Source organism: Chrysochloris asiatica, unplaced genomic scaffold, assembly GCF_000296735.1.
Source record: "Chrysochloris asiatica unplaced genomic scaffold, ChrAsi1.0 scaffold00014, whole genome shotgun sequence".
NCBI classification, from domain to species: domain Eukaryota; kingdom Metazoa; phylum Chordata; class Mammalia; order Afrosoricida; family Chrysochloridae; genus Chrysochloris; species Chrysochloris asiatica.
In genome coordinates this window covers 21,620,000-21,645,522 of record NW_006408532.1, presented here as the reverse complement: position 1 = coordinate 21,645,522, position 25,523 = coordinate 21,620,000, and the positions used below count along the sequence as shown (strand labels likewise).

At 38.5% G+C, this 25,523-nt stretch overlaps 1 protein-coding gene across 1 annotated transcript in view; it reads right to left on the bottom strand.

Moving 5' to 3' along the window:
* Nucleotides 1-5,624: 5,624 nt before the first annotated feature.
* Nucleotides 5,625-25,523, bottom strand: part of OSTF1 (osteoclast stimulating factor 1) — a 70,247-nt gene continuing 50,348 nt past the window's right edge. Inside the window, exons 5-10 of the mRNA XM_006834927.1 lie at nt 25,270-25,323; nt 23,258-23,365; nt 22,277-22,326; nt 18,680-18,758; nt 13,246-13,344; nt 5,625-5,988 (exon numbers count right to left, since the gene is read on the bottom strand). Of these exons, the coding sequence (XP_006834990.1) occupies nt 5,930-5,988; nt 13,246-13,344; nt 18,680-18,758; nt 22,277-22,326; nt 23,258-23,365; nt 25,270-25,323 (449 nt within the window). The 3' untranslated portion in view covers nt 5,625-5,929. The remainder of the gene's footprint in view (nt 5,989-13,245; nt 13,345-18,679; nt 18,759-22,276; nt 22,327-23,257; nt 23,366-25,269; nt 25,324-25,523) is intronic.

Sequence of the window (25,523 nt, the reverse complement as noted above, 5' to 3'; positions counted from 1 at the left end):
TCCTAAATTTGCAGTTCTGAGTCATAGCAAACCTGTATAAGGTTTCCAAGGAGTGGCTGGTGGGTTTGAACCAGTGACCAGTGCATATCATTGGTCCATCCAGTGCTTATACAACAGCACCACACCAGGAGGACTCCATAGAAGAAACTACTGGTAGCTAATAATAACAAATGGAGAGAGATGATCAGGCATGATTTTTAATTTTCAAAGACAAAAGAAAGACCTTCACATATTTCAAATAGTATCTGTGTTAGTCAAAGGATACACATGTATGAAACCCATATGACTCATAGAAGAGCAGTAATTCTAGCACAACCAATGTCAGAACTAGGAATACCTTAAAGTTCTCTCTCACTAAAAGAAACCATACTCATGTTCTGGAATTAAAGACCCTAAATGTCCTTCTATCCTGAGACCCACCATCTGGACCCAGTTCTGAGATGTAGTGTAGCAGTTCATTATACATCCTGTTGTAGAATAGGGGCACCTCATTTGGTTTCTGTTTATTTTTCATGAAATCCTTTAATGATGATGTTGAAACCTCTTTTCAAAACTGTTTTATTGTGAATTGAGTGAGTTTACAGAGAACATCAGTTTGACATTCCACAAATCATACTCTTTGGTTCATCTCAATGATTGCAATCCCCTCCATGCAATAAGTTATCCCACTTCCTCCTTATGCTTCCTATTTCCAGTCCACTCACCTTCCCATCCCTTCTCAATTTTGTCCTTAGGTAAATACTGGTAGCATCTCATTTGTGACAGTCTTATTACATGGTAGAAAGCTGATACAGCAACTATTCTGGGTTATACTATAATCAGGTTCTCAAACCTCAGGTCCTTGATGGAAGTTCTCTAAAAATTGATGTAGTGTTAACCCCTTGCATTCATAATGGAGGGGTCAATATCATCTGGTCATTATGAATACATGTCAAAGGGATCAAGAGACTGGTAAGTAACAGTGTGAAGAAATGATGGTGTGAGGCCTACAGGTTAGGCCTTCCCTGATATCACTTCATACTTCCTCTCCACCCGATTTCTACCTGGATTTCTCTGAACCTATTTCCATTCTTAGTCAAGGACTGGTTTTGGTTGTCTTGGTCTTGGTATGAGACGGCATTTTTTGGCCTCCAAAGTTTCACTTCTGGAATGGAGAAGGGTGAAATGTTCAGTTTAGTTTTTATTCTTTCACCATCTTATTTAGAGTTGGTGAAGATTGTATGATACTTAATTTCTAACTTCTCTATCTTGATTTCATTGACACTATCAAAGCAAATTCACTAAATTTCTCCCTTTCAGGAGAAATATATGATGTTGAAATGTTTCTTAATTTGATTAAATGTATTGTTTCTCTTTTAAAGGCAGGCAAGCATAAGATAGTAATACCAAATATTCTCTCAATTTAAAATCACCTCACACCAACTATCATGGTGGGTTTGAGTCACCGACCTTGTGGTTTGTAGCCCAATGCGTAACGACAGTGTCACCAGGGTTCCTTAGATAGACGGATTATGTTGTTAAGTGCTGTCAAGCAAGCAGATTCTGACTCAGAGATCCTGTATAACATTTTCCAGGAGCAGCTGGGTTTGAACTGCCAACCCTGAAGTTAGTAGCCCAGTACTTCCTACAGTGCCATTCCAGGACCCTGATATGATTCTAGCCAACATTTAATGAGCAGTTACTGTGCTGGACACTATTCTAAATGATTTTCATCATCCTCCTAAGTCTAGGTGGTATAGACCATTACTAATGTTTAGGTAGCTTCCCCAAGGTCACTCAGCAATAAATAAGCTGCAGAGCGGACTTGATCCAGTGAGTTTGACTTTAAAATCCATACTCTTAGCCACTTGTTGAAACCAATTTTATTCACTTCAGAACTAGATGTAATTTAGAAAGGCCACCATTTCTATTCGGCAGTTCAGCCTCTTTCTTGGTTTTGGCTTCAATCTAACTCACATCTTTGAATTTCCTCAATTTTCCTCTCCAACCATAAACTGACACTTCACTCCAGCATCCAGTAGGATTTTGCGAACTTGGGGTAAACTTTGTTTCATTAAATCATGTAACATCAGGGTTATTGGTTTTGTTATAAAAATGTTAACATTTGGTGGTGGGGATTAAAAAGGATTCTTTATAGTTCTTAGGGTGGATTTGACACATTTAATTAATTTGCAAGTAGGCTGAATTTAATATATGCTTACATCCAGGGCTCGACTTGCAAAAGAAGCTGGACTGTCTGCACACTTTTCTGACCGAACATGGATGGAGTTATCTAACAGGTGTTAAGCGTGGGCAGCATGTAGTGGGCACCATCAGGTGTACCATGGGCATGGGAGTCTGCCAGACCTGTATTTCACCTTCAAGTTGTGTGACCGTGAGTTAGTTGTTTAACTTCTTTAAACCTTAGTGTCTCCATAAAAAGATATGGGTATTCCTATTCCCTGCTCAGAGTTATTGTAAAGATCCAATGACATCATGTCTGTGAAAGTTGCTGGCCTAGGAAGTACAGAGTAGGCATGCAATACATGGTAGTTTAATTTTATATCATTGCAAAGGAAGGGCAGGTAAAGGGCTTGTTATGAAATAAGAAGATGGAAACCATAAATTTGTGGTTTATAATTTTTCCTTCCCTTTAAGAACACTATTTACTGGATCTATATTTTCAGTTAAAATGGAGATTGCACAATCTTGTACAATATCAGTTTCTCCTGTCCAAACCTCAGCTTTTAGAAATCAATGCAGAATGCTCGCTGCTCTGTGGGTTACTGCTTAGGGCATATTTGTAATATAAATTCAAGAGAACAAACCCCAGATCAAAGTCGATAGAGAAATGTTGACGAAGAGATATAAATGTTAGACTCTACAGCCTATCAGAAAAGAAGTACTTACTAATGATTCAATAGTGAGTAACTGTTATCATGACCAATTGCAATTGTCACAACTGTAAAGGTAGAATTTCTGTAACATAAAGGGGGGAGTAGTTAATCTAACATTCCAGGAACAGAGGACCCTGGACCATTGAGAAGAGCATGAGCAGAATGCGGGACCCTAACCAGAGAAGCAGTGACACCAGAGATGGAGGCAGAGATGAGGACACGGAGAGAGGGAGCAGCTGAGGACTCTAGACTCATGGAGGGAGAAGGGCTGTGTGCTGGTGGCCAGGAAGGAGGCCTGCAGAATGTGTCCTTGGATTGTTTAAATGATTATATATTCGTGACTGTTTTTGTGTACATTAAAAAACAAAACAAAAAAGCAGAGGGAACAGAAACAAATACTGTTGAATGATGATGCATAGAAAGGATTGTAATCATTGTAATGAAGCCAAATACGATAGGATGAGTACAAAACCGATGTTCTCCCATGTAAACTATCACTCAATTCACAATAAAAGCCTTAAAAAATAAAAATAAAAAAATCATTTATTAAGATGAGGGATAGTCTTCAGAATAAATTAAATCAAGTAAATCAGAAATTTGACACACTAAAGAAAATTTTTGAAGAAATCACAATTTCCTCTGTCTGAAATTACCCGTAAGAGTCCTGGTGTGGTGCTATATGATAATGCACTCAAGGTCGGAGGTTCAAACCCACCAGTCATTTCTCGGAAACCCTAAACAGGGTCACTATGAGTCAGAACCAACTTGATGGCACTTAACAACAACAAAATTACCCATAATTGCATTTCTAGCATTATATCTAATTTTTTTTTTTTAGTTAAAAAAAAAAAAAAGAATGTAGGATTGCCATTGCTTTGTTCAATATTTCTTTTGGGGTAATAACACAGTAAATCTTATTAAAAAAAAAAAGAAAGGAAAATATACTAATAGGATGAGCAAAGATGTCAGCTTGAGGATTAAGGTACGCCTGCCCCAAGCCATGGTATTTTCAATAACCTCACATGCATGCGAAGCTGGGCAGTGAATAAGGAAGATCATGGAAGAATTGATGCTTTTGAGTTACGGTGTTGGAGGAGAATATTGAAAGTGCCATGGGCTGACAAAAGAACCAACAGATCTCTGTTGGAAGAAGTGCAGCCAGAGCGCTCCTTGGAGGCCAGAATGGCCAAACTTCGTCTCTTCATACTTCAGACATATTGTTAGTTGCTGGAGAAGGATATCATGTTTGGTAAGGTTGAGGGGTCAGAGAAAAAGAGGAAGATCCCCAGCGAGCTGAATTGGCAAAGTGGCAGCATCAATGGGCTCAAGCATGGCAACACATTTGAGGTTGGCCCACGGCTGGGCAGTTCTGCTGTACATAGGGTCACTATGAGCTGGTACCAACTTGATGGCTGCTAACAATGACAACAAGGAGCGGCTGGTGGGTTTGAACTGCTGATCTTGTTCATAGTCCGGTGCTGATCCTACAGTACCACACCATTTAATTCAAATGTAATTATATATTTATTTTGAAAACAAAACACTCCCTTTATCAGTACCAAAATTTGTACTCATCCTGTGCTATGTCTCCACTTGTATAGATAGTTTGTCTACTAAAAATTTTGGGGGGCATTAGAAAGATCTTGAATAGGGTTCTCAAAGTATCCTTGCTCCAAAGACATCCCAGAGACAAAAATCAATCAGTCACAGACAGAGCAAACTCTTAAGCAGTTTATTCATTTCCTGAGCGAACCCACTTTCTTCTTCAAACATTTCCTTGTCTTCACCAATGCAGTTTTTTTAAAAATTAGCATAGGTATCTTCTTGAAAATCATACTTCTTTCTGAGCCTCAAAATTAGGATCTAAACAAATTCCAATTGTCATTCTAATGTCACTGAAGAAACATAAATTAAAACCTCAAGTTAAATGTCACTTTGGTATTCAAGAAGGCTTTCTGCAATACTGGTTGATGCTTTGGCAAATGACTGCTAATCATCATGAGCTAGATTCATGCCTTGAGAATACATATACTACCAGGGAGTGAAAATCTAAACACAAAAATTACTCACAGCTCCTGAATATTCCATGTGGAAAACGCTGGCATCTTCTGTGATACAGAAATCAATCCTTTAAACCTTGCAAACATTAATGGTTTGGAAGTTTCTTCACACACATAATACAGCCTTGAAGATAAAACTGAAAGTCTTGTTGTTAAGTGCTGTGGAGTTAGTTCCAACTCTTAACGACTTTGTATAGGGTTTCTGAGGAGCAGCTGGTGAGTTTGAACTGCCAACCTAGCAGCTAACAGTTCAGGACCACACCAGGACTCTGAAAGTCTTAAAATTATTAAAGTCATATATTTTATTAGCAATGTATCTTCCCAAGGGTCTTATCTTGACTATAATCAAAGCTGATGGAAAAAGTTGAATGAAATTTGAATATTGTGATTTTCTGTGCTGTTAAATTAAACTTAAGTAATATAATCAGTCTCTGCCTAAATATAAACATAATAAGATTTATTTACTTACTGGTAATGACTGATAACACAAAACAGACAAACAATAAAGTCTCTTAAAATGTTTATTTTTGTCAGAATAGCTGACGATTTTCTCTACTTATTTGGTTCACTTTCATAACAAGCATTTCCTCCCTTGAAAAATCCATTTAAAATATCTTAATTCTTGAGGTAAAGAACCTAAACTAAAAAAAAAAAAAAAAAAAAAAAAACCTGATTTGTTTGTTTGTTTTTTTTTTTTTAAGAAAAAAATTCTTAAAATTTCTTAAACTTGATAAATAGAAATAATCTCTTCTCGTCTACTCTGATGAACATAAATGTACTTTATACAGCAAAGTATCCAGCCCCTTATTGGCAAACCGGAGGAGGCAAGTTATTCATTTACATTTCTATTCAAACACACTGCAATACTGCCATGTTCATATAGACATTTTTCTTTTTCTTTTTTTTACAGTTACCAACACTCTTCTGGCAAAGACACAATTTTGGAATGGCAAAGGCAACAGAAGTTTTAGCTCTCAAAGCTCTGGAAGGGAATTAATCTGAGTCTTCATCATCAAGATAATCCTCAGCATTGCTCAATGTTCGAACTGCATCTGAAAAGAATAGGGTGTGAAAAAAAGCAAGAAACAAATTACAAAAACTGCTTGGGTTCTTTTTGTTCCACTTTCAAAACTCTTGATAATTCAACAAATTAAATCTTCCCTCTGGCCTAAGGATTACTCTTTCCCTGAGACCTTTTCCACTTTGGCCTTTAGCCTGCTCAATTTCTGCTGCCACAGTCATTAACAAACACAACTGTTTGCATGTTCGTTAAACATGCAGAAAAGTAAAGAATGTGGTCCCATGACTCTATTTCCAACAGGAAGTGACCACATGCACCATGACCACCGTGTAACACACCAGAAGCCACTCCACTATGACCACTGCGCTCGTAACCTCCTGGACACCAGTAACAAGTGCACTCGTGGCTTCCGCGGGTCCACAGCCTGCCGTCTTAACTGAAGGCAAGGTCACTGGGTAGAAAGGGAACTAAAAAAGGTAAAGAGGAAAAGAAAGAGAGTGAAAACAAAGAAGCTTCAGTTTCATTTTAGAAAACACTTTTAGATAAAAGATAGACTCAGAAGCAAAAGATTGAAATAAAAAGAAAAACAAAATCAAATGGAAATAAGAGAACCCTGTCAAATGTTAAAATCAATTTTGCACAGGACTTTAAAAGGAAGACAATGTCTCTTTAATGGTTTACTTAACTGTCTAGTTGAACTCCCACAGCAAAAAGTTAGCATGGGATTGCTGTTGCTGCTAGTCGCTATTCAACTAATAGCGACTCTATATAGGGCTTCTGAGGCTTTAAATCTTTTGCAGGAGCAGAAAGTCTCACCTTTCTCCCACAGAGCAGTTGGTGAGATCAAACTGCTGACCTTGTGGTTCCCAGTCCAGTACTGTCCTACGGATCTCCTGCATTCCCCAGGCATGTGGTTGTTGTTGTTAAGTGCCATCTAGTTGGTTCTGACTCATAGTGGCCCTGTAGGGTATCTGAGGAGCGACTGGTGAGTTTGCACTGCCAACCATACCAGGGCTCCAGGCATATGGTCAGAGATCAACATCTGAATGTTATAGCATTTAAATCACTGGACTGTTAACCAAAAGATTGGAAACCCTATACAGGGTCATTATGAGTTGTAACTAACTCAATGGCACTTAACAAAAACAACACGTATTATATTCTTATGGTTCACTGGAGCTCTGATTCCAGGTCTGGGGTATAAACTATGTAAATGTAAAAAATGAGATGTAAAATATGGGTGTGCCATGCTGTAAAGCAAGAATCCCACAAATGATTACTAGGATCATGTTAAAAGAGTTCAGGATTCAACCTAAAGTGGTCTCCAAAGATGGGCTGTATCAATAAGAATATTAACAGAATGGATTGCGACACATCATATATTTCAATACACACCAAAAAGAACTTGTTGGTTCCATCTGGAGAGTGATGGGGAACAAGCTCATTCTTGACTGAAAACTTTTAAATAAACAGAAAAACTATTATTCTGGGTAACTAAACAACTGCTCGGGGGATGTTTTTCTTTATACAATGTTATCCAACTAATGACTATGAAAGGAGTGATAGAATTAGATAATCTCCATTTTGCAATGATTCGTGAAATTATGGGTCAAGACAATGGTCATGAATGGGTTCTAACATCAAGAGTGACAGCCAGATATTAAATGCTTAATGGAAGAACACAATATTCTATATGATGAAGTCTTCCCTCAACCCCTAGTATGTAGACAGAACCTAAATCTGATCAACATTCCACATCTAACACCAAATGACAGAAAACACGTAAGACAGAGGAATATGATGAACAACAGCAGGAAATGCAGTCAGCAGACTGGGAAATTACACATCAATTGACCCTGTTTCTCTAGTAAGTAAATGGCAAGGGTAAAAAAATATAGAAGAGGGAGAGGAAACACTGAATTTTAAAACAAAACAAAAAAACATTAAAGAGACATTATTAACTAGTCACAAACTGTTCCTATCTGGCCCGATTTAAACAAACTATAGTGGTTATGAATCGGGCTGCAAACTGCAAGGTCAGCAGTTCGAAACTACCAGCTGTTCCGTGGAAGAAAGGTGAGGCTTTCTGCTCCCGTAAGGATTTACAGCCTCGGAAACCCTGTACAGGATCACTATGAGTCGGACCCGACTCCATGGCACATTACAACAACAACAACAACAACATAGATAAATAGGAGTCCTGGTTTGGCGCTGTGGGTTAATGTGCTAGACTGCAAAGTCAGTTTGAACTGCAAGGTTGGTGGTTCAAGCTCACCAGTCGCTCCTTGGAAACCCTCTAGAGGGTCGCTATGGGTCGGAACCGACTTGACGGCATTTAACAACAATACAGATAAATAAAGAAGCCCTAGTGAGGCAATGGTGTGATTTGAACCCACTTGTGGCTTGGGGAGAAGACCAGACAGTCTGCTCCCATAAAGGTTGTTGTTGTTAAGTGATGAGAGCTTGGGAAACCCCTTAGGGCAATTCTACTCTGGCACATAGGGAGTGGCTCTATGAGCTGGAATCAACTCAAGGGCAGATAACAATAATAATAGATAAAAAACAAAAACATATGAGACTATTGGGAACCGTGGACGATGATAAGACAGATGGTGCTATTAAGGAATTCATGTTAATTTTTAGGTATGTTATTAACATTTATATTAACATATAAAATGTGGCTGTGGCACTGTAGGATAGTACTCGACTGCAAGCTTGGTTTGAACCACAGGTCTGCAGTTCAAACTCACCAGCTGCTCCTTGGAAACCCTATACATGGTCACTGAGTCAGAACCAACTCAATGGCAGTTAACAACAACAAAAATGATATTGTGGAGTCCTGGTGTGGCACCATAGATACGTACTCGACTTCAAGTACTGTTTGAACCACAAGGTCAGTAGTTCAAACTCACCAGCCACTCTTCAGAAACCCTATACAGGGTTGCTATGAGTCAGAACTGACTAGACGGCACTTAACAACATCAATGAGATTGTAGTTTTTTGTTTTGTTTTGTTTTTCCCTAAGAGCCTTTATTGATACAAGATTTTAAATGCAATTATTACAAAAGGAGAGGAGAAAGGAGGGCCAATACAAGCGAGGTAGAAATTAATTTATCTTGCAAAAGAAAGAGAAACAAAAAGAAAATAAGTGACTGTCAAGCAGAACAGAAACAAATTTCAAGAGAGACTGTGACTTGGTGACAGGGCGGTTTTTCAAGCTAAAATCAAATACACAAATAATAAAGTATTTTGCCCTCCTACTCTCCTATCACAATCCTGTGGTTTGCTCATTTGAAATATCCTTTTTCCTTCGCTGGCTACTTCTGCTGTTGACTTTCATTGTATTGTTTTGTTAAATGAAATATATGACTTGCTATGCTGTAAACTTTGAATGAAAACCAAGAGACAGGAATGAGCTGGTCCGATAAATTCCTTCTCATTCCTTCTTCTGAAGCAGTTCCTCTGGAAATATTCCATCTGGCCAGCTGCTGAGTAGCCAACAATATCTTTTTGTAGCATGTCTTGGGGCAGTGGCCAGCAAGCTAACTCACCTCCTTGGAGCCATTCCTATCCTCCCAAACCTCACTTCTGGCTTCCTTATCCCATTGCCCTGGGTGTACCTCTTCGAAATAAAGCACCAGCACTTAAGCAAACAATCAACAAACCACAAGTAAATAAATGGTAGAGGGATAAATGTAATAACAAGGATGAATTTCACAGACAACAGGTTAAGTGAAGAGAGTTAAAAACAAAACAGTGTACAATACATGATCCCATGTATACGAGGTTCAAAACAAGCAAAAGTAAACTATGGTGATAAGAGTTGGATGATACTGAGGGAGGCTTTGGGCTCTGGGAATGTTCTCTATCTTGATCCGGGCTGTAGTATGTAGGTGTTGTTGTTGTTAAGTGCCATCGAGTCAGTTCTGACTCACAGCAGCCCTGTATAGGGTTTCCAAGGAATGGTTGGTGGGTTTGCAGTTAGCAGTCCAGTGCTTTTTGACAGCACCACACCGCACAGTTAAATATTCACTGAGCTGAGTACTTAAGATTTGTGTACTTCATTTAATGTGAATTATACTAATTTTCTTTCATTAGAAAAAAAAGTTAAGTGTTCTCCTCACAAAAATAGCTCTAGCACCTCCTTCCCAACATCCCAAAGTTACCTGTTCTTGGCAACTGCAACATGTGAATTATTTTTTAACTAGAAATCCAAGATGTTGCTTTTTAAGATGGATAGCTGGCAATAAGCTATATGGCGAAATGGACCAACCTCAATCAAGTGAGGATCGAATTATAGATTCAAACTTTATTAACTACATTATTGGGGTCATGAAGCCAGAGGAAACACAAGGAAAGGTTATAAAGCACCTACGGATAATGTATTTCTTGGCTTTGCTGGGGTATGAATCAGAATGAACTGGGTACAATGATCTCATTAAATGACTTGGTTTTCTAGTTAGTACAAGGTTAGACAGTTGGACTAAAGACACTTGGAGTGAAAAGAGTCCTACCCCAGAAAGGCTGCACAAAGGTGGAGGAAAAGGGAGAAAGGTTTACTGCTGTTTCATCCAGCTCCAGCTGGTTATGTGGAGGATTCTGGGAGTAAGCGCTGCTCTGTTGGGGTCTGAGGAGCTCTGGTATTTTCCTTGCTTTCATGACCAAACTCATAGTTCATATGAGACCCTGACAATCTTCACGTCACACAAAAGCCAGGGCATTCTCAACTACAGGAAGTCAGTGGCAGAGAGAGGAAGTTAGGCCACACTTCTACTTCCTGACTTAACAAAGAATTGAAGGCCGACCTCAAGCAATAGCTACGAACTTGGTTTCAGTCAAAATCTAGCTGGGGAGTAACAACTTAACTGAAAAAGACTTTCTCAATTAGAAGACTGACCCTGTACAAAAATTCTACCTCTTTAAATCAAACTTTAAAGTCACTTGAATGAGTTTAAGAAAGCATTTGTCCTGCCTTTCAACATTCATGGTTAAAAGAATTAAGGAATCCTAAACCGATGGCTAGTTTATCTAAACTGAAGTTGAAAAGAAAAGAAAATCTGGGGGTGACGGGGGATGGGGGCGGTGGTTGGGTACATTTGGGATAAAGTGGCAAAAGGGACCATGGAGTTCTGAGAACTGTGATGGGAATTTGATGTGAGGTGAGGTAGATGATTCTGGTAAGTTCCATCAGAGAGAAAGACTGTTTACTCATTTTGAACTTTAGACTATAGCACCCAATGAGTTCTGCTGTAGCACTGTAGGATAGCTAACCACACAAGGTCAGTGGTTCAAATCCACTTCTTGGAAACCCTATACAGGACTCACTATAAAACAACAACAACAAATATTTTCAAGGAGCGGCTGGTGAGTTTGAATTCAAACCGACCTTGTGTGGTTTTATTATCCAATTATATGCATTATCCCATAGTGCCACACTCCATGCAAATAGATAGGAACTGAATCAACAGCACTTAACAACAACAACAACAACAACAACAAAAAGTCAACCAGGGAACTAATTTTATTTTGTTGCTTCTGCTAGGAATCAAAGATCGACTGCATACCATTATTTATTCTAATTAAAAAAATAATGAAAGATACATGGGGAAAAATAAGTTTTCTGTTGGTTCAAAAGTTAGTGAAAATGAAGCAGGATGACAAAATAATCAGGGTCCCATTATACAATTTCAAGAACTATGAAATCAATAATACCCCTCAATTAGAAATGGAAATAAATGAACGTAGTCCCTAAAATGGAAATTTGTTTTATTAAAAGTTGTTTTGGTGATTCTTTCCCAACATGGGTCAGTTTAAATGCTAGACTCTAAAGGCAGTCCTATAAAGCAATACAAAAGACTTGTCAAAAGTTACGTCCTTCATTATACTTCTTTCTAGAAAATGGTTTTTTTAAAAAGTATCAATTATCGGTTTATACTTCAGAGTCATGTTAATAGTGACAAACATTAAGTAATAAAGCAGAGAAGGCTTAAGACGTGAGAAGAAGGGGGCTGAACATCCCCTGCTACCACTCCTTGTTATACTCCAGGAAGCTGATGATGGATGGGAAAGGGAAGAGGATGAAAGAAACAAAAAAGCTGAGCTCAAGATCTCTTTCAGCAATCACCATGTTAGAATGAATCTATCAGGAACATATGTAATAGGTCATATACTGAAGAGGTTCTAGCTTGACTCAAATATCAAATTAATACAATCATGAATGATGCAACTGTGTTTAACATCTTTCCTTTCAAAACAACTGCACAGTAGGACCTTATCCAGAGAAGCAGTAACACCAGAGATGGAGGCAGAGATGATGGCATGGAGAGGTAGAGTAGCTGAAGACTCTAGACTCATGGAATGAGCAGGCTCACAGAATGTGCTCTTGGGCTATTTAAATGATTATTTATTTATTCCTGGGTGTTTTGTGTACATCAGAACAAACAAAAAGCAGAGACAGACACAATTACTGTTGAAAGATGATGCATGAAAGGGATTGTAATCATTGCAATGAAACAAAATACAATAGGATGAGTGCAAAACTGATAGTCTCCCAAGTAAATTATCACTCAATTCACAATAAAAGCTTTAAAGAAAAACCCAACTGCACAAACGTTCCACATTTTCAAATGTATTCTTCCTTACCAGTAGATGTTTTTGTCTTTTAAGAATGTACATCTAGATGGAATCAGTCAGAGAAGGATATTGATAGTGACCAATTTCACTGAATTACAGATGTAAAAATTGTTGAATTGGCAAATGTATTGTACATTATTTCCCACAGATTGAGGTGGGTAGAGGGGTCGGAGGAGAGACATGAGGCATGCAAACCTAAACTTTGTTTTCTAAAAATCATCATGGTACCATGAACATATTCTAAAATGTTTTATGCAAAGTTAATAATAATTTTGATGACAGTTTGTTGACACCCTTATTTTAAATAAAAACAAATTATAGTCGTGGTGATGCTGAATACTTCACTTAAATATAATTACAAAGGATCCCTTATGATATTAATCTAAAGCAAGGAAATGGATACTATGGTTCTCTGACAAGAACTGTACTGGAAATAAAGGTAATTAGAGCTTCATTGCAAGGCTCAAAAAAGATATACAAAAATTAGATAATGTCCATGTCTCTCTTCAAATTGCTTCTCTTTTGGAGATTCCAGTTTAGACCAAGGATATAAAATCAAACTTTAAAGTCACCTGAAGAGTTGATTAAGACTCTCCCCCCAATATATCTTCATTATAAAGATACCACCGGAAAAAGGAAGACAAACTCTAAATACCTGTTCCTTGTTTCTTTTTAAGGAGCGATGCACAGGCAGCATTAGTAGCCATGTCCAGAGCCAGCTTCTTCTCATTGTTTAGTAAGTCTGTTCGAGCACCTTTCCGAACACAAGAAAAGTAAGTTAGGTGTTTCTGAAGAGTCTATAGGCAGTCCTGGTGTGGCACTGTGGGTTAATGTGCTGGACTGCAAAGTCGGTTTGAACCTCAAGGTCTGCAGTTCAAGCTCGCCAGTAACTCCTCAGAAACCTTATACAGGGTTGCTGTGGGTTGGACTGACTCGGTGGTACTTAACAACAACAACAATAATCTATCTGTCAGTCAATCTCTTTCCACCAAAAATAATGACTTTTTGGCAAAACAGAACAATTTTGGCTTAGACATAAACTTAATATAATATTTTATAAGTCTATAATTATTATATTGGATAAAAATAAATTTATATCTGTCATTTTTAATTAGGTAGCTAGCTGCCACACATGTAGTAATTATGCTCAAAACATAGCATTTCCCTTAAAATTCCTGTGGAATTATGTGAATTCTTTAGGGAGGAGTTTACCAATCCTCCTGGCAAATCCTGTATCATCACACCCCTATGGTTGCATATGTCTCAGCACGAGTGTTTCGAGACTAAATGCCATATGACCTTTGATTCTGCTCAACAGGATCTTTAGAAAAGTTCATGAGAATTGAGTTGGAGGGGCTTTATATATACAAGCATGCTCTAGCGAAAATTTGTTACTTCTGATAAATGCCATTTCGTCAGTTCTGATTCATAACGACCCTAAGTAGGGTTTCTGAGGAGCAGCTGGTGAGTTTGAACCATCAACTTTGCAGTGCTTATTCTACTGTACCAAAACAGGACTCCCTAGTGCAAAGTAGCAGAATCAAAAAGTAATTAAACTCAGAGGCATTCATTGCTCATGTAGTCCATCTCCCACCCACATCTTTACTATGCAAAACTTTGCATAAAGAATCAATGCATGCCTCCTCATTGTTAAAAACTCAAAAACACACAAGTATGCAGAACAAAAAGTTTCAGTCCCATTTCATTCCTAACGGTCCTTCTTCCACTTTCCACCCTCTCCAAGAGTCCCATGCTCATCAAGTGGCTGTGATATCTTGTCTCCCTAACGTGCCTCACTGCATCCACAGACACATACAAGGGGCCTTCAAAACAGTCATGGAAAAATGCCACTATCTTTTCATTCCATTTTCCCACATACTTTTTGAATTCCCCTCATATGTTACATATACATGAAATCATACTACATGTATTCTGTTATTCAATTTAAAAACAAACAAACTTAACAATGTATGGTGGTGGTGGTGGTTGTGTGCCACTGAGTCAGTTCTAACTCATAGAGACCCTGTATGGGATCTCCGAGACTGTGACATTTTACAGGAGCAGAAGGCCTCATCTTTCTCCAGTGGAACAAGTAGCCAATTCAAACTGCTGACACTGCAGTTAGCAGCCCAGCTCGTAATCCACTATACTGCCAGGGCCCCTGTTACAATATCTACTGGTACTCCTCTCTCATCAGTCAATGCCTTATAACTCAATCTTTTAAAGCAAGTATTCTATTTTGTGGATGTTCCTAAATGTATGTCATCATCCTTGTATTGATTCAATAGAGGGTGGTGTCAACAGGTAAGCATTCAACTACTAGCTGAAAGGTTGATTGTTTTGAACCTACCTAGAGATGCCTCAGGATACAGGCCTTGACATCTGTTCCTGTCAGGTCAAAGCCTTGAAAACCCGATGAAGTACAATCCTACTCTAGGTTAGAACCAACTCAATCAAAGCTAACAACAACAATGTTAAGAGGAGCAGTCAACCTCATCTTTCTCCCACAAAGTGGGACTAAAAACAACACTGAAAGGCATTTAGGCTGTTTTCAGGAGTCCTGGTGTGGTGCTGTAGGATAAGCACTCGACCATAAAGTTGGTTTGAACCGCAAGGTCGGCAGTTCAAACTCACCAGCTGCTTCCTGGAAACCCTATACAGGGTCACTGAGTCGGAACCAACTCAGTGGCATATAACAACAACAGGTTGTTTCCAAATTTCGTTATCACAAACAAAATTGCAACGAGCATCCTTCAAAACCATCTTTCTTTTCTCACTTGTATTTCTGAAATAGAGTTTCCTAGAAATGAAGTTAAATGTAAGAATATTCATTTTTAATTCACCCAGTTACTCTCAGATTACTTTCAAAAAAGGCTTCACCAATCACATTTTCTGCCACAGTGCATGAAATCCCGAGGTGGCACTAAAGGATACACACTGGACTGCTAACTGCAAGGTTGGCGGTTCAAACCCACCAGCCACTCCTCGGAAACCATATTCAGGGTCGTTATAAGTTGGAACCAACTTGACAGCCACAGTATCTGAAAGTGCTATTTTCTTTATAACCGCCCCCTACTTAGTAAACAAAAAGTTAATGGTCCCAAAACTTCAGGTGCAAAGATATTAGGAAAAATAGGATCTGAAAACAGTATACTACACAGCATGTGAAATGCACTATGGTATATAATTGTTGTTGCTAAATGCGATCGAGTCATTTCTGCTCTGGTAGCGTAGTGGTTACGAATCGGGCTGCGAACCTTAAGGTCAGCGGTTCGAAACTACCAGCCTCTCCGCGGGAGAAAGATGAGGCTTTCTATTCCCATGAAGATTTACACCCTCGGAAACCCTGTACAGGGTCGCTATGGGTTGGAACCAACTCGACGGCACTTAACAACAACAACAACAAATGCGATCGAGTCATTTCTGACTCATAGTGACCCTTAGCAGGATTTCCAAGGCTATAAATCTTCAGAGGAGCAGAAAGCTTCATCTTCCATGGAGTGACTGGTAGGTTTGAACCACTGGCCTTGTAGTCTACAGTTCGGTGTTTATCCTATAGAGCTACCACACTCCAGTATATGAATAATATAGTAAACACATTTTGATATTTGTTGTTGTTGTTACGTTCCACCAAGTTGGTTCTGACTCACAGCGACCCTGTATAGTGTTTTCAAGGAAGCAGTTGGTAAGTTTGAACTGCCGGCTTTTTGGTTCAAATCGACCTTGTGGCCCAGTGCTTTATCCCACAGCGCCACACCAGGTCTCCATATTTTGACGTGTTGTTGTTGGTAAGTGCAGTGGACTCGGTTCTGACTCATAGCAACCATACATAGATTTCCCAAGGAACGGCTAGTGAATTTGAACCGCCAACTTTGCAGTTCAAACTAACAGTACAGTTGAGTATTTATCCTACAGCGCCACACCAGGACTCCATATTATTATTTACTATACTAGGAGCTCTGGTAGCGTAGTGGTTACGAATCGCAAGGTCAGCAGTTCGAAAATACCACCTGCTCCGTGGGAGAAAGATGAGGCTTTCTGCTCCTGTAAAGATTTATAGCCTCAGAAACCCTGTTCAGGGTTGCTATGAGTCAGAACCAACTCGACAGCACTTTACAACAACAACAAATACTAGTTTCATACCAGTATGCTCCTGGGCAGAGTCAAATCTACCCCCAGCTAGGGATATTATGTAAAATTTCATTCTCTCATGTTACATGTCATAGATATCAAAGGGTTAATGCTTCTGTGACTATTCACATCTTACACTGAGTTCTCTTTACATGGTTTCTGTCAGAACAGGAAATGAACAGACACAGTTAACGCTAGACAACACAGCCATTCCTCTGTCCCTCTAACTGGCATTACCCAACAACGACACCCACAAATGTGAACTCTGTATTTGTTGTTAAATGTTGTCTAGTCATAGCAACCCTGTGTAGGATTTCCGAGGCTTTAAATCTTAACTTTAAACAGAACTCTAAATTTTCTAGTAGGCATATTTGCAAAACATGAATTTCAGTAATACATCTCATTTAACTCAGTATACTCAACATGCTATCACTTCAATATGTAATCAGTATAAAATGTATTGAGATATTTTAGGTTTTTTCCCATTCAATTGTTGCATGTATCAATTCAAATGAGCCTCATTTCAAGGGCTCAGTCGCCGATGTGGTTAACGGCTGCCAAATCAGTTCAGTTCTATACATACCCTTTTGGGAAGCTCAGTGGTGGTCCTCATGAAATGGAACTTACATCATCAACATATTTTTAAAAGTCAAAGACATTTTTCTCTCATGTGTCCCATGACATTTCTCAGAGGATCTCTGACGTACGTAGAATGTATCTTGGGGTTCAAAGTTTTTCTGGATCAGCATGTGGTATGGGGTCTGGTGCTTTCTGTAATATGCCTGGCCTAGTGTGGCACTATAAGGAACTCTGGTACTGAAGTGATTACGAGTCAGGATGCTAACCTCAAGGTCAGCAGTTTGAAACCACCAGCTGTTCCAGGGGAGAAAGAGGATGCCTTCTGCTCCCGTAAAGATTTACAGCCTCGGAAACCCTATGCAGGGTCGCTATGAGTCAGAACCAACTCCACGGCACACCACCACCACCAGTATGGCTCTGTGGGTTAATGCGCTGGACTGCAAGGTCAGTTTGAACCACAAGGTTGGTAGCTCATAACAGGATTGCTATGAGTCAGAACTGACTCGATGGTACTTAATAACAACAAGTGTAATGGATAATTAATACTTGTGGGGAAAATGGATAGATGGATGGGCAGTACATAATTTCAATTTCCCATCTGCCTTAGTGCAAAATAGAATTTAGGTATTCTTGTTCCTTCTCTCTACATCTAATAATTCAACTCAAAGGAGGACATTTCAGCTACAACAGTCTTTTCAATCTACCAAGACTTCCTGTGAGCACAGAATTCTCAGCAAGTTTACCCACACAGCTCTGTCTCCCAAACACACACACAGACACACCCAAGCACATAACTTCCTTCTAAAGCCCTTTAATTCTGTAGAAATGTACAATAAGTCCTTACTAATATATGAAATTTTACAGCTTACCAAGGTTTACTTTATTACTAAAAACTTACACAAATCAACTCCAAGAATCGCAACTTACACAATATAACAATTGTTACATTAACAGAGGAGTCCTGATGTGGCATTGTGGGATAAACACTGGACTTCTGACAGCAGGTCAGAAGTTCAAACCTATCAGCTGCTCCTCAGAAATCCACACAGGGTCACTATGAGTCAAAACCAACTTGACGTCATTTAACAACAACCACAACATATTGACAGTTGTTGTTACGTGCCATCAAGTTGGTTCCGACTCATAGCGTCCCTGTTTAGGATATCTGAGGAGCAGCTGGTGGATTTGAACCACTGACCTTGTGGCTCACAGTCCAGTGTTGATCCTATAGCACCACACAATATATTGAAAAAAATGGAGGCTAAAATCTCAGTTTAGAGATAAGGAAGCTATAATTCATCCTACTGTTTCAAACGCTATAATTTAATGTGGTTTATTTTAAGTTAGGCAAGGCTAGCTAAGCTCAACACAAATTTTACCTTTTGCCAGAAGCAACTGGACAATATCTGCATAACCCTTCCAAGCAGCAGCGTGCAGAGCTGTGTCCCCCAACTTGTTCTACAGTGATAAAAAGAGAAAGCAACCTTTTAAAAATAGAGAATGGGGTGGAAAAAAAAAAAAAAAAAAACATTGATGTAGTTTTAACTTAATTAAACCTAAAATGTGAACACAAATGGATAAAACCATATGAAATTCCAAGGAGAATAAGAAAGTAGATTCAAGTAGCAAGAGTCACTGTTGGAAGATGGACTGAAACTCAGAAGGAACCGACTCTGCAAAGACAAGCTGAAATGGAGATGCCTGCAGAGGAAGACACCAAGAGGAAGCAAACCAATTCACCCCCACAGAAACCTAGCAAGATTCCAATATTCAAGAGTCTTGGTAACATTCCTGGCAGGAACGAGATGTGAGTGTGTAACCAGAGGTACTGATTGAAACCTACAGGAAATCCTGGAACCCTGAGTTTCACAGGATAGGCAATGAGGTGGATTGAGGGTTGACTGGAAGAGGAAGTTGAACAGAAGCAGTGAGAGAGAAGAAAAACTGGAAGGCTGCCAGCTGGTATGGGGCAGCACTGCCATCTTGAGCTTTCACAAGCAGCATCAATCCAGCAGCCTGCATGCACAGGACACAGCTGGAGACTGGAGGGTGTCCAGTCCCTGCCGTCATTGACCCAGCCAGCCAGTGGTAACCCCTTCCTGTGCAGATTCAGCTCTGCCTGGGATTGGGCACCAGGACTGCCACCCCATGCTTCTGGAGGGGTGTGAACCCATCCTGAACTATACCACATGAACAGAAAACTGGGTTCACACTTCCAGTCTCTATCACATCCATCAGGAAACAGATGGTGAGTACTTGAGAGCACATCAGTATACAACCATCAATTAAATATAAACACACCACCACCACAATGTCTCAGTGAAAACAATTTCAGCTTGCATGAAGAAACAACACAGAGTATCTCACACAAATGACTAAAATACAGAGTCTGAAAGTATAACACCATAAATGGTATCAGAAGTACTTGATAAGGGATTTAAAAGAATGATATTTAGGTACCTTCAAGGGATTGAGAAAAAGATGGAGGAAAGCAAGGAGAATACAGAAAAAAAACTTTAGAAGAATTCAGAAAAACACTATTAAGAACAAACTGACAAAATCAATGAAAAAATAGAAACTATACTAAAACAATTAGAAAGGCAAAGAGGAATAACAAGACTTCAGAAATAGTATATTGAAAGACCAAAGAAATAGAATTGGATCAGTGTAAGGCTGGGTTACTGAGTTTGAAGATTAACATAAAAACATCACCTAGAACTCAACCCAGATTTAGAAATTTTCAAAGTAAAACAAACTGAAAATAGGGAACCAAACATACCAGTTTACAACAACAAACTTCATAAAGCAAAAAGAAGCAATAATGTAATTACAAAACCTTCAAATGAAGAAGAAATCAAGTAGATTTCAATGAAAAAATTAAATAAATAAAAATACACCTAAATGTAATCTTAAAACTCGAGCAAGCCTCACTCCTAGTCTAGTTCAACTCCTACCTCTACCCCTAACTCTAGTTTTAACCATATCCTAACACTAAACAAATTTGTAAGCCTAGCCAAACGTAGTCACAGTCCTAATCTTAACTCCTTAGTCTTACTCCCACCACCCCAAAAAAACTTTGAGGTAAATGAATATTGCTTAAAGTCATTAAGCTTGTGGCAATTTGCTATAGAGAAGAAGAGAGGTGTTGTGAAATAAAAAGCCAAGATAAAACATAAAGGTGAGAAAAACTAAGGAAGTTGAAGGTTCAATCCAAGAGGTCCAACATCATACTAACTGGTATTCTAGAAACAATGAATAAACAAAAAGTCAAATAAAAACTATAAAAGAAATAACGCAAGATTAAGTTTCCAGACTGGAAGAACTCACCATAATTACTGGGGGAAAACTCACGGTAATGCACACTACTGTGAAATTTTAAGAGCACCAAGGACAAAGTGAAAATTCTTAAAGAGAGAAAAAGCAGATTACACACAAAAGAATGAAGGAAAAAAAGGCATTAAACCTCTCAAAAGCAACTCTGAAAACTAGAACAAAATGGAGCCATGCTTTAAAATTTCTAAGAGCAATGACTTTGAGCCTTGAATTATGAACAGCTAAGTAAATCAATTCCAAGCTTCCTTTTCTTGGAAATTTACTTGAAGATGTGCTCTCAAAAAAAAAAAAAAAAACCAACAACCCACTGTCACTGAGTCAATTCCAACTCATAGTCACCCTACAGGACAGAGTAGAACTGCTCCTTAGGGTTCCTGAGACTTCAATCTTTACGGGAGCAGACAGCTTCATCTTTCTCCCTCAAAGCAGCTGGTGGATTTGAACATCAGAACTTCTGGTTGGCAGCTTAACACTGGTTAGCCACTCACTGCACCACCAGGGTTCCTTGTGCTCTTAAAAGAAGGGAATAAATCAAAACGGAGACAGAGGATCTAGAAACAGAGGAACTTTAACACAAGAGGTAGAATTAGAGTGCAACTTGTGTATATTAGAAAGTGAGGGTGAAGGATCCCAGCAAATATGACTCTAGTGGGTGAAAGGAAAGAAAGCAATCAATTTATCCATTTGGTAAAAGTATATTATGGAGTAAAACAAAGGAAGGGAAAGGGGGATTTTTTGCTTAAGGGGAAGAGAATTTGTGTTAAATCGTGAAAAGATTTTTTTAAATGGCTGCACAACTTGATGGCTATAATGTAATCAATGTCATTGAATGATACATGTGGAAATTGCTGAGACTGTGTCTGTTTTATTATGTGTATGTTCACCACAATAAAATATGCATATTTTTAAGAGTGTAAGGAGATACAGAATAAAAGCAAACTAAAGTCAGTAATTAAGTGCTGTAGTTATATGTTGTCAAGTCGTTTCCAACTCACAGCAATCCTGTATAGGATTTTCCAAGAGCAACTGCTGGGTTAAAACCTTGTGATTACCAGTTCGGTGCTTATCCTACATAAAAATAGTTCTTTAAGGAAGGAACACGATAGATTATTTGTTTTAGCAGTGACCAACAGTTAAATGGTCACAATTATGTAAATATTATACAGTAGTACACTTCCAAAACATCGATATAACCACATGTAAAGACCAACAGAAAGGCTGGGCATTGGGATGGTGAAGATAAGAGTTGGAGTCAATTGGGGCAGCTGATGAGCTAAAACTTTCACCTACCAAATAAGAAGTTAAGTTGTGTCTCACACTGATAATCTACGAGACAGCTCCAGAAACATATTCTTGAGTAAAACAGAGCTACGTAATAAATACAAGAAGTAACTAAAAGCTAAAAGTGGGATGTGAAGAGTAGTGAGACAGGCATTCTAAGCTTTATACAATTTGAATTTTAATACAATAGGTAATTTTGAAAGCATGTGCTTTCAGTATTTTGATTCAAACTTTTACAAAAAATAATAAACGAGAAAAGGTCAGTTTCAAACACCAAAAGGGAATCTTGAATGCCCATAAGTTGCAGTGTATTAAGAGGACACGTCTCGTATGGTAAATGCTGGCAGGGTTGGTAGTCTTACCTGCTGGTTCAGTTCAATATTTGGCTGAGTAAATAACACTTCCACTATATCTGAAATTCAAACAGAAAAGATTTTTTTTTTTTTTTTTTTTTTAAAGAAAGACCCTGACAAAATTAGGCATAACGGTTTCAACGAGTGGAAGCTTAGATGTCAGTCACCAAGGTAAGATTATTACACAAATTTCAAGATTTATGTAAACAGAAAACACCTAAAGTTCTAAAAAGTAGAATTATTTAGAGAAAGGTTCTTTTTTTTTTTTCATAGTTCTTGGTTTCTGCATTGCCACATCATACCTTTTATATAAATATTTCCATATTCACTCTGATATTTGGGATTCATATAACTAACTTGTGTTATATTCACAAAATAAAATGGGCTTTTTTACAGATGTACTCATAAATTTTCTTTGGCTATGCTACTTAATTTGTTGGGCTCTTGGATTTTCATCGTTAATAAGTTTAATTTCTGTGTGTTATAGGTAGAGGTAAGAAGTAGTCGATTTTTGGCCAAGTTGAAACACATTTATTTAGAAACTCAATTTGTCATTAGTATTGATTATAATAAAGCATCAATTGGATCAATAATTTAAACATATAGAAAAAACCACCTTCTTTCTGAATTTAATAGTTTGTCTTAGCTTAAAATATAAATCATAATACCAGATCTTCTAAAAAGCTAAAGCAGAAGTGCCCATCCTGACACTTTCTTCTGAAAGATTAAACAGGAGTTGTGTTTGTATATTGCAGCTGTTTTCCTAAAACTTTTCTAAGCCTGTGAAAGGAAAAAAATTTGCAATCCTGAAAGCGGGAGAGGTCCATGATGTGAGGCTGGCTGGCTACATTTATGCCCACTGTTCTAAAGCGCTACCAAGAACAAAGCTTCTAAAAAAACTTGAAAGAATAACCAAGGTCCTTTTCATTTTGCAAAGAGGCACATTTCAGCAGCACAGACATTTATAATAAAAAAAATAAAACAAAATACCTTTATGACCCCCATGGCAAGCCCAGTATAAGGCAGTGCTTCCAGCTTTGTCTAAGCCATTAACACCAACTCGGTTGTCCAAGCACTCTCTCAGCCAGCTCAAGTTGCCTGAAAGAATTTTACATTTATAAAAAGGCAAGATAGAAGTTTTTATTTTTGTTTTGCTTTTAAATCAACTTCACCCAACACAAATCTCCATCTGGAATGGATTAATCAGCAAGTTTTAAATTAAGTCTTGCCTGCTAGCACATTCATTATGGTGTATTTTGAATTGCAGTTTATTAATGGAAACCATTAACATCAATTTTTAACGGTAGATTAATGGGAAGAGTCGCTTAAATAGCTGTACTTCAAGCATTTCTAATCTTTAAAAAAAAAAATTTTTTTTTTAAACTCTTTTGCTTTTTTGTGAAATCCTGGAATCTAGCAAAAAAAAAAAACTCAATCCCAAACTGGCAGACACAACTCATATTCATATTTAAAATGCATTTCAGTTTTTACAAGAAAAGAAACACTAAATAACCCACCCAAAACTGCTGCTCTTAAATGCTAAGGTGTAACTATGAATTTAAAATCCTCAAGCGAATATGCAAGTATCTAGTTCTTAAGAATTGTTTTGTAATTATCAGTTTAGTAGTTCTGCATATGCCATAGTCTAAACCAGTCATTTCCTTTTGAACATTCAGATTTCCAAAAGATCTAAAACAGAATGAAACAGAGCTCACCAAGACTTATAACTCCCCATTATCTACAGTGGGGTTTCTAAACTACTGACATTTGAGGTCAGATAATTCTTTGTTGTTGGGGGCTGTCCAATGCACTGTAAGATGTTTAGTATGCCATCCCTGGCCTCTACCCAAAATATGCCAGTAGCATTCCCCAGTCATGACCTTCCAAATGTCTCCAGATATTGCCAAATATCCCCAGGGTTTGGAGGGTAGTAATGACCTCCAAATGGGAGCCACTGATCTATAAGACAAAGCCCAAGGCTCAGGCCCAGGCCCAGCATCATTTACTTATTTAAACACTCCAGGCTCTTCCCTGTTGTTCACTACATCCCCACTGTGACAGTTAAGGTGTTGTGTCCATTTGACTGGGTCACGATTCTCAGTGGATTGGCATTTGAGATGTTGTTATCCCCATAATAAGATCTAATACAATGTAATGAACTCTATGATGAGTTCGGCTATGAGCAGCTAATCAACTGAAATGATGTTTTCTGCGGGGGGTATGGCCTCCTTCCAATATATTATACAGTCAGGCAAAGTTTACTTGTTTTCTGCTGGGTCTGGTTCCTGCATCTGGCTCGTCCTCTAAACTCTCCTTCTCTGGACTGGAACCAGTAACCTGATGTATTGCCTGCCTGACTGCCAGATCTGCCGGTCTTGGTTCATCTGACCCAAACTTGGGCCTCTCTCATCTCTACAACTCTTTGATATAAGCTTCTCTTTATATGTAAGTTTCACTGGTTTTGCTTCTCTAGAGGACCCAGCCTGAGACACAATACTCTTTCTTTCCCACATACACACACAATACCAGTACTCTCCTAAGTGCTATCCCCCAGGAGACTGCACCCTCCTGCCTGCCAGTTAATCACGCTGGCCTCCAGAGTTTGTTTAATTAGACATACTTCAATTGCTGGGCCTATCAAACCATATTGTAATGGTCTATATACACATCTCTCTCCCCTGCTAGACCTTGAGCTCAGGGAGTTATAGTCTACGTCTTTTCACATTCCTCTTCCCTCTACAAGTAGAACTCCATAGTCTAAAGTGTTTGTTGACTGACATATTAAAATTAAAATCACACTTTCCTCTCCATAATAGAAGTCAGAACAGAGCTTGCTTCTGGGAGAGGCAAGAACTGATTGGTAAGAGGCTCAAGGGAAATTTTGAGGGTGACATAAATGTTCTAGATCTTTGTTTAGGTGTTGATTGCATGGGCATACATAGTTGTCAAAACATTAAACTATACACTTAAAAGATGTGTATTTAAAATGCCTCAACACCTACCTCTTTTTGCAGCTTCATGCAATGGATTGTCAATAGATTCTGCCTGCTCAGCCACTAGAATGAGAAGAACAGTATACAGCAAAGTTGAGAGTGTCAATCAAATGATTCCACTGAAGCCCATCACTTGCTGGACACTGACAGGGTCAACAACATTGTAACTTCACAGATGTTGTTTGTTGAAAAAAATGTATAGCACAGATCAAACACATATTCCTGCTTTTTAAAAAAAGGTGAATTATATGCTGCATGGCACA